Source organism: Girardinichthys multiradiatus, chromosome 14 (genome assembly GCF_021462225.1).
Source record: "Girardinichthys multiradiatus isolate DD_20200921_A chromosome 14, DD_fGirMul_XY1, whole genome shotgun sequence".
Classification (NCBI taxonomy): domain Eukaryota; kingdom Metazoa; phylum Chordata; class Actinopteri; order Cyprinodontiformes; family Goodeidae; genus Girardinichthys; species Girardinichthys multiradiatus.
In genome coordinates this window covers 6,974,247-6,988,796 of record NC_061807.1, presented here as the reverse complement: position 1 = coordinate 6,988,796, position 14,550 = coordinate 6,974,247, and the positions used below count along the sequence as shown (strand labels likewise).

Sequence of the window (14,550 nt, the reverse complement as noted above, 5' to 3'; positions counted from 1 at the left end):
TCTTTAAAGGTTGTTACAGCATCGTCTGATAATCTAATATAATAAAATTTTCTTTCAGGTGTGGAGTACTCGGTTAAATTAAACTCAAAGGTTATTAAGAGATGGTCAGACAGGACAGGGTTATGAGAGAATATTGTTATGTCTTTACACTCAATACCATATGTCAGCACAAGGTCCAGAGAATGAAGACAAAGGTGGGTAGGTTTGTTAATGTTTTGATCAAAGCCCATTGAGTCTAAGATAGCATTAAACGCTATATTTAGGCTATCACTTTCAGCGTCTACATGAATGTTAAAATCCCCCACTATAATAACTTTATCTGTATTTAACTCTAAATCAGATAAAAGGTCTGAAAACTGATCTAAAAATTGAGAGTAAGGGCCTGGTGGACAGTACAAAACAACAAACAGAAGAGGTTTTAGTGCTTTGCAATTTGGATGAGGAAAACTAAGGATTAAATATTCAAAAGAGTTGTAGCTATTGATTGGTCTGGGACTAATCAATAAATCCGACTGAAAGATGGTTGCTACTCCTCCTCCTCGCCCAGTAATTCGAGGAATGTGAAAATTTAAATAATTAGTAGGAGTTGACTCATTTATAGTAACATAATCCTCTTGCTGCAGCCAGGTTTCTGTGAGGCAAAATAAATCAATCTGATTGTCACAAATCAGGTCACTAACTAGCAATGTCTTTGAAGAGAGAGATCTTATGTTCAGTAAGCAACATTTAATTGTTTTATTTTTCTTTTCGGTCTGAGTTGTGTTTATTTTTATGAGATTTTCCTGATTTTCTCCTTTTAGATTATTTTTTAATCTATTCAATTTTGGCCGTGGGCGAGACACTGTCTAAATAGGTTAATGGGTGGGTAGTAGTACAGAAGCTGCAGAGAGGAGTATTAAACTACGACCCTGCTTCTTGGTCTGAACACCACCTAGACAGCCAGCGGTTGAATGACAGTATGCGGCTAAACATGTCGTCACTGGTCCGATCGGGGAGGGGACCAGAGACATTGTCGGACACAATGTCGGACATTGAGTCTGACATTGTTTTGGCAAACTTACACACCGAAGCAACACTAACTTTGGTGACCTCCGATTGACGTAACCGGGTGTCATTACCGCCAGCGTGAATAACAATCTTACTGTATTTACGCTGATCCTTAGCCAGCAGTTTCAGGTAGGATTTGATGTCGCCCGTTTTGGCCCCTGGCAGACATTTGACTATGGTCGCTGGTGTCTCTAATGCCATGTTTCTGACTATGGAGCTGCCAATTACCAGAGTTGGTTTCTCAGCAGGTGTGTCGCTGAGCGGGGAAAATCTGTCAGAAACACAGACAGGTTGGTGGTGACCTGTGGGCTGGGATCTAGGACTATACTTTCTACGTACCGTCACCCAGCCGGCCTGAGGCCCCTCCTTGACCATCCTTAAGGTCTGCTGAGCAGCAGCTCCTTGTTGCTCCAAGGACGAGGCTGAAGCTAAGAGGAGAACCCTCTTAGCTTCCTTTTAATGTCCTGCAGGTTTCATGTTATGTTGGGCTTCTTACCTTTTTATATCGACGTGTGCACATTTTGATTGTGTTATTTGTGTGTCTCTTAGAAATATAAAGAGTGGTGATTGTTTGAAACATTTATTTCTCCCTGTCTGGAATCATAGGAACCTGAAGAGCATCAGCAGACTGATGGAGCCCTCAACGCACCATCTAAAGGAACAGATCATGGTCAGACTGGGAAAAAGCCATACAGCTGTGACCAGTGTGGAGCAACTCTTAAAACTAAATGTGATTTAAAGAGACATCAGCGTATCCACACTGGAGAGAGACCATACAGCTGTGACCAGTGTGAAGCAGCCTTTAATACTAATAATCATTTACAGAGACATAAACGGATCCACACTGGTGAGAAACCATACAGCTGTGAGCAATGTGGGAAATCATTTCGTAACAAAGGCACTCTACAAAAACATCTTGTCTCCCTTCATCTAGAAGAAAAGGCCCACAGATGTGACCAATGTGGGAAATGCTTTGCAATCAGCGAAAGGCTGAAAATCCACCAAAGAATTCATTCTGATGAGAAACCTTATAAGTGTGACACTTGTGGAAAAGCCTGTAGGGAAAAGAGTGATTTAAGGCGTCATGAACTGACCCACACAGATCAGAGACATTATAAATGTGAAGTATGTGGGAGAACATTTAATCGCTTAGGTACTCTTAAAAGGCACAGGCGAACGCACACTGGAGAAAAACCATACAGATGTGACGTGTGTGGGAAAACCTTTGGTAGAAAATTTACTTTGGGTACTCACAGACGGTCACACACTGGAGAACGGCCTCACTGGTGTGACCTCTGTGGTAAACTCTTTTCTGCGAGGACATCTTTAAAGGCACATCAGCAAACTCCCTGCAAATGAGAAGGAACGGTGCTGTTTTAAATAAATACATATTTAGGATGTGATAAATGTGAGCTGTACGGAAAACGGATTAAGGTGATTATCTAATCAATTAGATAGTTTATAAAGAATGAAGGTAACAAAAACTGGCTGGTAAGATGCTTTGAAGGTGATGGAGCAAAGTTGGACATGAGTTTATGTAAATAGTTTCAAAACAGTAGTGGATGATTTTTGATATTTAAGGTAAGAATTACTACTATACTGAAATATGCTAATTGAAAATGTGACTTTTGAAATGACTTCTCTGAGGGCAGAAAAGAGGGAATATGATCGGTTGTTACCCTGCAGGAGCTTTGGGTCAACATTGTGGTCGGAGATTGTTTTAGGATTAACAGCAAGAACGCAGCAGATATCTGGAGACTCTAGAACCTGTAATGTTAGCCAAGATTCTGTGTCAAAACTGTTCAGTACTTGAGTCCGAGAGTTGAGGCTTCTGAAATGTTCTCAGGGTTGCTGATCACGCTGTGATAACCAAGGATGTCGGCTGATGGACGCTTGGAATCCTGATTAAGATCATTGTTACGGTGGATTACATGAATTTGGCTTATCGTATTTTTCCAAATTCCTAAAATTTCTTGTAAGTTTTAAGTTCACAGTCATCATACCCTCTTCCATATTTTAGATTTTTCTTTGGTCGTCAGAATGTTGAAATTTTGTTACTGGATTACTAATTTTATAGGATTACTGGAATTTTTTCCCTCCTGATTTGGGGACCTTGGATTACAGCAGCGTTTCGCACCAACCATGGGGTGAAACATGTACAGCACACAGAGAACAAGAGATCGGTCAAAACTCAGAATCCCAGGATGCACAGCATGAACCTATTTTCAGGACAACTTCCAGGAAGGAGGAGTCGCAGCTGGAACCGCCGTGACATCAGAGATCTACAAACCCTGGCGCGCTGCACTATTAGTTATCTTTAACCAGCGGTAGCCCAGCTGGCTGCATTGGGGAGAAATGCGAGTTGACGTCTGACTTTGATGGCCGAGTTGGGCTACTTGTTTGAAACGTGGATCCAAGAGTTGAGTACGAAGTGTAATTTGTGCATCTGGCAACCAAAACTGGCTGAAATCTTTCTATCTAAGCTTGTGGAGAAAATGATTTTCCCAGTAGACACGTCGTCTCTAATCGTGTCGACGGTGCTGCTTTCCCCTCCCTGTCTGAGAGGAGACTGCCTGGGAACCATGGGTGCCAGTCCGAGAAGCAGAAGGTTGCCCAGCTGCTAGACCCACAGTAGCCTCCTTTGTCCACAGCCTCTCATCGCGCCCCTTTGGACCTGATCACCAGAACGGTTCACTTAAGTGGTTGTGCCTAAGCAGAGAAAATGAGTTTTGCCTAAAACATTTAAAATTTTCATTTCATTGGGTTTTGCTTGTTTGTGCTAAACTATTTGACGTTTTGTATTCTACTTGCGAAGCTAATGCTAAAGGCCACTGAGCCTCGTTTCTAAAGTTTAGTCAAACTTTGTTTTAATGAGTGGTCGTAGCACGCTGTCATATACATGTTAATATTTCTATTAATGATAGGTAAAGGTACATATGTGACTAAAGGAATTACTAAATAAGCTATTGGCTTGTTAGCTAAACCCAGATGTGACATCATCACGTAGATCCATTTGTTCACCATCTTGTGTCAACTCCATTCCAAATCCCACCTCCCCCTGTAATAGCTGAAGAACCAGTTGTCTAAAAAGTTATTGATTTGTCAACTCATTCCTTAAAATTATTTATTACAAAAGGTTTTCTCTACGGTTCTGATTTGCTTTGGGAACTGCTTCTATGAACACAGACAAATTGTTGTTCTTCATTAGTTTTAAAGCTAATTTAGTCTCATTCCAAATTCCTCAGAATAAACATGACCTGGAAACTATTGAAGAAAAATGCTAATTTTGAACTAAATATAATCCTAAGAAATTATAAAAATGATTAAAATGGAATAAAAAAGGGTGTGTCTCATCTATCCAGACTAGTAGAACAATTTCAGACAGATTTTGTGTCAGTGGGTCACATGACCTGGAAACTATTGAAGAAAAATGCTAATTTTGAACTAAATATAATCCTAAAAATTATAAAAATGATTAAAATGGAATAAAAAAGGGTGTGTCTCATCTATCGAGACTAGTAGAACAATTTCAGACAGATTTTGTGTCAGTGGGTCACATGACCTGGAAACTATTGAAGAAAAATGCTAATTTTGAACTAAAAATAATCCTAAAAATTAGAAAAATCCTTGAAATTGAATAAAAAAAGGGTGTGTCTCATCTATCCAGACTAGTAAAACAATTTCAGACAGATTTTGTGTCAGTGGGTCACATGACCTGGAAACTATTGAAGAAAAATGCTAATTTTGAACTAAATATAATCCTAAAAATTAAAAAAAATGATTAAAATGGAATAAAAAAGGGTGTGTCTCATCTATCGAGACTAGTAGAACAATTTCAGACAGATTTTGTGTCAGTGGGTCACATGACCTGGAAACTATTGAAGAAAAATGCTAATTTTGAACTAAATATAATCCTAAAAAATATAAAAAGACTTAAAATTGAATAAAAAAAGGGTGTGTCTCATTAATCCAGACTAGTAGAACAATTTCAGACAGATTTTGTGTCAGTGGGTCACATGACCTGGAAACTATTGAAGAAAAATGCTAATTTTGAACTAAAAATAATCCTAAAAATGATTAAAATGGAATAAAAAAGGGTGTGTCTCATTAATCCAGATTAGTAGAACAATTTCAGACAGATTTTGTGTCAGTGGGTCACATGACCTGGAAACTATTGAAGAAAAATGCTAATTTTGAACTAAATATAATCCTAAAAATTATAAAAATCCTTGAAATTGAATAAAAAAGGGTGTGTCTCATCTATCCAGACTAGTAGAACAATTTCAGACAGATTTTGTGTCAGTGGGTCACATGACCTGGAAACTATTGAAGAAAAATGCTAATTTTGAACTAAAAATAATCCTAAAAATGATTAAAATGGAATAAAAAAGGGTGTGTCTCATTAATCCAGATTAGTAGAACAATTTCAGACAGATTTTGTGTCAGTGGGTCACATGACCTGGAAACTATTGAAGAAAAATGCTAATTTTGAACTAAAAATAATCCTAAAAATGATTAAAATGGAATAAAAAAGGGTGTGTCTCATTAATCCAGATTAGTAGAACAATTTCAGACAGATTTTGTGTCAGTGGGTCACATGACCTGGAAACTATTGAAGAAAAATGCTAATTTTGAACTAAATATAATCCTAAAAATTATAAAAATCCTTGAAATTGAATAAAAAAGGGTGTGTCTCATCTATCCAGACTAGTAGAACAATTTCAGACAGATTTTGTGTCAGTGGGTCACATGACCTGGAAACTATTGAAGAAAAATGCTAATTTTGAACTAAAAATAATCCTAAAAATGATTAAAATGGAATAAAAAAGGGTGTGTCTCATTAATCCAGATTAGTAGAACAATTTCAGACAGATTTTGTGTCAGTGGGTCACATGACCTGGAAACTATTGAAGAAAAATGCTAATTTTGAACTAAAAATAATCCTAAAAATGATTAAAATGGAATAAAAAAGGGTGTGTCTCATTAATCCAGATTAGTAGAACAATTTCAGACAGATTTTGTGTCAGTGGGTCACATGACCTGGAAACTATTGAAGAAAAATGCTAATTTTGAACTAAAAATAATCCTAAAAATGATTAAAATGGAATACAAAAGGGTGTGTCTCATTAATCCAGATTAGTAGAACAATTTCAGACAGATTTTGTGTCAGTGGGTCACATGACCTGGAAACTATTGAAGAAAAATGCTAATTTTGAACTAAATATAATCCTAAAAATTATACAAATCCTTGAAATTGAATAAAAAAGGGTGTGTCTCATCTATCCAGACTAGTAGAACAATTTCAGACAGATTTTGTGTCAGTGGGTCACATGACCTGGAAACTATTGAAGAAAAATGCTAATTTTGAACTAAAAATAATCCTAAAAATTATAAAAATCCTTGAAATTGAATAAAAAAAGGGTGTGTCTCATTAATCCAGACTAGTAGAACAATTTCAGACAGATTTTGTGTCAGTGGGTCACATGACCTGGAAACTATTGAAGAAAAATGCTAATTTTGAACTAAAAATAATCCTAAAAATTATAAAAATCCTTGAAATTGAATAAAAAAAAGGGTGTGTCTCATTAATCCAGACTAGTAGAACAATTTCAGACAGATTTTGTGTCAGTGGGTCACATGACCTGGAAACTATTGAAGAAAAATGCTAATTTTGAACTAAAAATAATCCTAAAAATTATAAAAATCCTTGAAATTGAATAAAAAAGGGTGTGTCTCATCTATCCAGACTAGTAGAACAATTTCAGACAGATTTTGTGTCAGTGGGTCACATGACCTGGAAACTATTGAAGAAAAATGCTAATTTTGAACTAAAAATAATCCTAAAAATTATAAAAATCCTTGAAATTGAATAAAAAAAGGGTGTGTCTCATCTATCGAGACTAGTAGAACAATTTCAGACAGATTTTGTGTCAGTGGGTCACATGACCTGGAAACTATTGAAGAAAAATGCTAATTTTGAACTAAATATAATCCTAAAAAATATAAAAAGACTTAAAATTGAATAAAAAAAGGGTGTGTCTCATTAATCCAGACTAGTAGAACAATTTCAGACAGATTTTGTGTCAGTGGGTCACATGACCTGGAAACTATTGAAGAAAAATGCTAATTTTGAACTAAAAATAATCCTAAAAATTATAAAAATCCTTGAAATTGAATAAAAAAAGGGTGTGTCTCATTAATCCAGACTAGTAGAACAATTTCAGACAGATTTTGTGTCAGTGGGTCACATGACCTGGAAACTATTGAAGAAAAATGCTAATTTTGAACTAAAAATTATCCTAAAAATTATAAAAATCCTTGAAATAGAATAAAAAAAGGGTGTGCCTCATCTATCCAGACTAGTAAAACAATTTCAGACAGATTTTGTGTCAGTGGGTCACATGACCTGGAAACTATTGAAGAAAAATGCTAATTTTGAACTAAAAATAATCCTAAAAATGATTAAAATGGAATAAAAAAGGGTGTGTCTCATCTATCCAGATTAGTAGAACAATTTCAGACAGATTTTGTGTCAGTGGGTCACATGACCTGGAAACTATTGAAGAAAAATGCTAATTTTGAACTAAATATAATCCTAAAAATTATAAAAATGATTAAAATGGAATAAAAAAGGGTGTGTCTCATCTATCGAGACTAGTAGAACAATTTCAGACAGATTTTGTGTCAGTGGGTCACATGACCTGGAAACTATTGAAGAAAAATGCTAATTTTGAACTAAAAATAATCCTAAAAATTATAAAAATCCTTGAAATTGAATAAAAAAAGGGTGTGTCTCATTAATCCAGACTAGTAGAACAATTTCAGACAGATTTTGTGTCAGTGGGTCACATGACCTGGAAACTATTGAAGAAAAATGCTAATTTTGAACTAAAAATAATCCTAAAAAATATAAAAAGACTTAAAATTGAATAAAAAAAGGGTGTGTCTCATTAATCCAGACTAGTAGAACAATTTCAGACAGATTTTGTGTCAGTGGGTCACATGACCTGGAAACTATTGAAGAAAAATGCTAATTTTGAACTAAAAATAATCCTAAAAATGATTAAAATGGAATAAAAAAGGGTGTGTCTCATCTATCCAGATTAGTAGAACAATTTCAGACAGATTTTGTGTCAGTGGGTCACATGACCTGGAAACTATTGAAGAAAAATGCTAATTTTGAACTAAAAATAATCCTAAAAATGATTAAAATGGAATAAAAAAGGGTGTGTCTCATCGATCCAGACTAGTAGAACAATTTCAGACAGATTTTGTGTCAGTGGGTCACATGACCTGGAAACTATTGAAGAAAAATGCTAATTTTGAACTAAAAATAATCCTAAAAATGATTAAAATGGAATAAAAAAGGGTGTGTCTCATCTATCCAGATTAGTAGAACAATTTCAGACAGATTTTGTGTCAGTGGGTCACATGACCTGGAAACTATTGAAGAAAAATGCTAATTTTGAACTAAAAATAATCCTAAAAATTATAAAAATCCTTGAAATAGAATAAAAAAAGGGTGTGCCTCATCTATCCAGACTAGTAAAACAATTTCAGACAGATTTTGTGTCAGTGGGTCACATGACCTGGAAACTATTGAAGAAAAATGCTAATTTTGAACTAAAAATAATCCTAAAAATTATAAAAATCCTTGAAATTGAATAAAAAAAGGGTGTGTCTCATCTATCCAGACTAGTAGAACAATTTCAGACAGATTTTGTGTCAGTGGGTCACATGACCTGGAAACTATTGAAGAAAAATGCTAATTTTGAACTAAATATAATCCTAAAAAATATAAAAAGACTTAAAATTGAATAAAAAAAGGGTGTGTCTCATTAATCCAGACTAGTAGAACAATTTCAGACAGATTTTGTGTCAGTGGGTCACATGACCTGGAAACTATTGAAGAAAAATGCTAATTTTGAACTAAAAATAATCCTAAAAATTATAAAAATCCTTGAAATTGAATAAAAAAAGGGTGTGTCTCATTAATCCAGACTAGTAGAACAATTTCAGACAGATTTTGTGTCAGTGGGTCACATGACCTGGAAACTATTGAAGAAAAATGCTAATTTTGAACTAAATATAATCCTAAAAAATATAAAAAGACTTAAAATTGAATAAAAAAAGGGTGTGTCTCATTAATCCAGACTAGTAGAACAATTTCAGACAGATTTTGTGTCAGTGGGTCACATGACCTGGAAACTATTGAAGAAAAATGCTAATTTTGAACTAAAAATAATCCTAAAAATGATTAAAATGGAATAAAAAAGGGTGTGTCTCATCTATCCAGATTAGTAGAACAATTTCAGACAGATTTTGTGTCAGTGGGTCACATGACCTGGAAACTATTGAAGAAAAATGCTAATTTTGAACTAAATATAATCCTAAAAATTAAAAAAATGATTAAAATGGAATAAAAAAGGGTGTGTCTCATCTATCCAGATTAGTAGAACAATTTCAGACAGATTTTGTGTCAGTGGGTCACATGACCTGGAAACTATTGAAGAAAAATGCTAATTTTGAACTAAATATAATCCTAAAAAATATAAAAAGACTTAAAATTGAATAAAAAAAGGGTGTGTCTCATTAATCCAGACTAGTAGAACAATTTCAGACAGATTTTGTGTCAGTGGGTCACATGACCTGGAAACTATTGAAGAAAAATGCTAATTTTGAACTAAATATAATCCTAAAAAATATAAAAAGACTTAAAATTGAATAAAAAAAAGGGTGTGTCTCATTAATCCAGACTAGTAGAACAATTTCAGACAGATTTTGTGTCAGTGGGTCACATGACCTGGAAACTATTGAAGAAAAATGCTAATTTTGAACTAAATATAATCCTAAAAAATATAAAAAGACTTAAAATTGAATAAAAAAAGGGTGTGTCTCATTAATCCAGACTAGTAGAACAATTTCAGACAGATTTTGTGTCAGTGGGTCACATGACCTGGAAACTATTGAAGAAAAATGCTAATTTTGAACTAAAAATAATCCTAAAAATTATAAAAATCCTTGAAATTGAATAAAAAAAGGGTGTGTCTCATTAATCCAGACTAGTAGAACAATTTCAGATGGATTTTGTGTCAGTGGGTCACATGACCTGGAAACTATTGAAGAAAAATGCTAATTTTGAACTAAATATAATCCTAAAAAATATAAAAAGACTTAAAATTGAATAAAAAAAGGGTGTGTCTCATTAATCCAGACTAGTAGAACAATTTCAGACAGATTTTGTGTCAGTGGGTCACATGACCTGGAAACTATTGAAGAAAAATGCTAATTTTGAACTAAATATAATCCTAAAAAATATAAAAAGACTTAAAATTGAATAAAAAAAGGGTGTGTCTCATTAATCCAGACTAGTAGAACAATTTCAGACAGATTTTGTGTCAGTGGGTCACATGACCTGGAAACTATTGAAGAAAAATGCTAATTTTGAACTAAAAATAATCCTAAAAATGATTAAAATGGAATAAAAAAGGGTGTGTCTCATCTATCCAGATTAGTAGAACAATTTCAGACAGATTTTGTGTCAGTGGGTCACATGACCTGGAAACTATTGAAGAAAAATGCTAATTTTGAACTAAAAATAATCCTAAAAATGATTAAAATGGAATAAAAAAGGGTGTGTCTCATCTATCGAGACTAGTAGAACAATTTCAGACAGATTTTGTGTCAGTGGGTCACATGACCTGGAAACTATTGAAGAAAAATGCTAATTTTGAACTAAATATAATCCTAAAAAATATAAAAAGACTTAAAATTGAATAAAAAAAGGGTGTGTCTCATTAATCCAGACTAGTAGAACAATTTCAGACAGATTTTGTGTCAGTGGGTCACATGACCTGGAAACTATTGAAGAAAAATGCTAATTTTGAACTAAATATAATCCTAAAAATTAAAAAAATGATTAAAATGGAATAAAAAAGGGTGTGTCTCATCTATCGAGACTAGTAGAACAATTTCAGACAGATTTTGTGTCAGTGGGTCACATGACCTGGAAACTATTGAAGAAAAATGCTAATTTTGAACTAAATATAATCCTAAAAAATATAAAAAGACTTAAAATTGAATAAAAAAAGGGTGTGTCTCATTAATCCAGACTAGTAGAACAATTTCAGACAGATTTTGTGTCAGTGGGTCACATGACCTGGAAACTATTGAAGAAAAATGCTAATTTTGAACTAAATATAATCCTAAAAAATATAAAAAGACTTAAAATTGAATAAAAAAAGGGTGTGTCTCATTAATCCAGACTAGTAGAACAATTTCAGACAGATTTTGTGTCAGTGGGTCACATGACCTGGAAACTATTGAAGAAAAATGCTAATTTTGAACTAAAAATAATCCTAAAAATTATAAAAATCCTTGAAATTGAATAAAAAAAGGGTGTGTCTCATTAATCCAGACTAGTAGAACAATTTCAGACAGATTTTGTGTCAGTGGGTCACATGACCTGGAAACTATTGAAGAAAAATGCTAATTTTGAACTAAATATAATCCTAAAAAATATAAAAAGACTTAAAATTGAATAAAAAAAAGGGTGTGTCTCATTAATCCAGACTAGTAGAACAATTTCAGACAGATTTTGTGTCAGTGGGTCACATGACCTGGAAACTATTGAAGAAAAATGCTAATTTTGAACTAAATATAATCCTAAAAAATATAAAAAGACTTAAAATTGAATAAAAAAAGGGTGTGTCTCATTAATCCAGACTAGTAGAACAATTTCAGACAGATTTTGTGTCAGTGGGTCACATGACCTGGAAACTATTGAAGAAAAATGCTAATTTTGAACTAAAAATAATCCTAAAAATTATAAAAATCCTTGAAATTGAATAAAAAAAGGGTGTGTCTCATTAATCCAGACTAGTAGAACAATTTCAGATGGATTTTGTGTCAGTGGGTCACATGACCTGGAAACTATTGAAGAAAAATGCTAATTTTGAACTAAATATAATCCTAAAAAATATAAAAAGACTTAAAATTGAATAAAAAAAGGGTGTGTCTCATTAATCCAGACTAGTAGAACAATTTCAGACAGATTTTGTGTCAGTGGGTCACATGACCTGGAAACTATTGAAGAAAAATGCTAATTTTGAACTAAATATAATCCTAAAAAATATAAAAAGACTTAAAATTGAATAAAAAAAGGGTGTGTCTCATTAATCCAGACTAGTAGAACAATTTCAGACAGATTTTGTGTCAGTGGGTCACATGACCTGGAAACTATTGAAGAAAAATGCTAATTTTGAACTAAAAATAATCCTAAAAATGATTAAAATGGAATAAAAAAGGGTGTGTCTCATCTATCCAGATTAGTAGAACAATTTCAGACAGATTTTGTGTCAGTGGGTCACATGACCTGGAAACTATTGAAGAAAAATGCTAATTTTGAACTAAAAATAATCCTAAAAATGATTAAAATGGAATAAAAAAGGGTGTGTCTCATCTATCGAGACTAGTAGAACAATTTCAGACAGATTTTGTGTCAGTGGGTCACATGACCTGGAAACTATTGAAGAAAAATGCTAATTTTGAACTAAATATAATCCTAAAAATTATAAAAATCATTTAAATTGAATAAAAAAGGGTGTGTCTCATCTATCCAGACTAGTAGAACAATTTCAGACAGATTTTGTGTCAGTGGGTCACATGACCTGGAAACTATTGAAGAAAAATGCTAATTTTGAACTAAAAATAATCCTAAAAATGATTAAAATGGAATAAAAAAGGGTGTGTCTCATTAATCCAGATTAGTAGAACAATTTCAGACAGATTTTGTGTCAGTGGGTCACATGACCTGGAAACTATTGAAGAAAAATGCTAATTTTGAACTAAAAATAATCCTAAAAATGATTAAAATGGAATAAAAAAGGGTGTGTCTCATTAATCCAGATTAGTAGAACAATTTCAGACAGATTTTGTGTCAGTGGGTCACATGACCTGGAAACTATTGAAGAAAAATGCTAATTTTGAACTAAAAATAATCCTAAAAATGATTAAAATGGAATACAAAAGGGTGTGTCTCATTAATCCAGATTAGTAGAACAATTTCAGACAGATTTTGTGTCAGTGGGTCACATGACCTGGAAACTATTGAAGAAAAATGCTAATTTTGAACTAAATATAATCCTAAAAATTATACAAATCCTTGAAATTGAATAAAAAAGGGTGTGTCTCATCTATCCAGACTAGTAGAACAATTTCAGACAGATTTTGTGTCAGTGGGTCACATGACCTGGAAACTATTGAAGAAAAATGCTAATTTTGAACTAAAAATAATCCTAAAAATTATAAAAATCCTTGAAATTGAATAAAAAAAGGGTGTGTCTCATTAATCCAGACTAGTAGAACAATTTCAGACAGATTTTGTGTCAGTGGGTCACATGACCTGGAAACTATTGAAGAAAAATGCTAATTTTGAACTAAAAATAATCCTAAAAATTATAAAAATCCTTGAAATTGAATAAAAAAGGGTGTGTCTCATCTATCCAGACTAGTAGAACAATTTCAGACAGATTTTGTGTCAGTGGGTCACATGACCTGGAAACTATTGAAGAAAAATGCTAATTTTGAACTAAATATAATCCTAAAAAATATAAAAAGACTTAAAATTGAATAAAAAAAGGGTGTGTCTCATTAATCCAGACTAGTAGAACAATTTCAGACAGATTTTGTGTCAGTGGGTCACATGACCTGGAAACTATTGAAGAAAAATGCTAATTTTGAACTAAAAATAATCCTAAAAATTATAAAAATCCTTGAAATTGAATAAAAAAAGGGTGTGTCTCATTAATCCAGACTAGTAGAACAATTTCAGACAGATTTTGTGTCAGTGGGTCACATGACCTGGAAACTATTGAAGAAAAATGCTAATTTTGAACTAAAAATTATCCTAAAAATTATAAAAATCCTTGAAATAGAATAAAAAAAGGGTGTGCCTCATCTATCCAGACTAGTAAAACAATTTCAGACAGATTTTGTGTCAGTGGGTCACATGACCTGGAAACTATTGAAGAAAAATGCTAATTTTGAACTAAAAATAATCCTAAAAATGATTAAAATGGAATAAAAAAGGGTGTGTCTCATCTATCCAGATTAGTAGAACAATTTCAGACAGATTTTGTGTCAGTGGGTCACATGACCTGGAAACTATTGAAGAAAAATGCTAATTTTGAACTAAATATAATCCTAAAAATTATAAAAATGATTAAAATGGAATAAAAAAGGGTGTGTCTCATCTATCGAGACTAGTAGAACAATTTCAGACAGATTTTGTGTCAGTGGGTCACATGACCTGGAAACTATTGAAGAAAAATGCTAATTTTGAACTAAAAATAATCCTAAAAATTATAAAAATCCTTGAAATTGAATAAAAAAAGGGTGTGTCTCATTAATCCAGACTAGTAGAACAATTTCAGACAGATTTTGTGTCAGTGGGTCACATGACCTGGAAACTATTGAAGAAAAATGCTAATTTTGAACTAAAAA

General features: G+C 33.1%; 1 protein-coding gene across 8 annotated transcripts in view; it reads left to right on the top strand.

The window, feature by feature from the left end:
• Positions 1-14,550, top strand: part of LOC124880576 (zinc finger protein 431-like) — a 52,831-nt gene that overhangs the window by 17,572 nt on the left and 20,709 nt on the right. For 6 of the 8 annotated variants that reach the window (XM_047385835.1, XM_047385834.1, XM_047385833.1 and 3 more), the window contains one exon: positions 1,654-4,141. The exons of 1 other annotated variant lie outside the window; for it this stretch is intronic. In XM_047385835.1, the coding sequence (XP_047241791.1) occupies positions 1,654-2,406 (753 nt within the window). In that variant the 3' untranslated portion in view covers positions 2,407-4,141. Of the gene's footprint in view, positions 1-1,653; positions 4,142-14,550 lie in introns of those variants that run through there. One more of the 8 variants, XR_007041377.1, reaches the window with a different exon arrangement.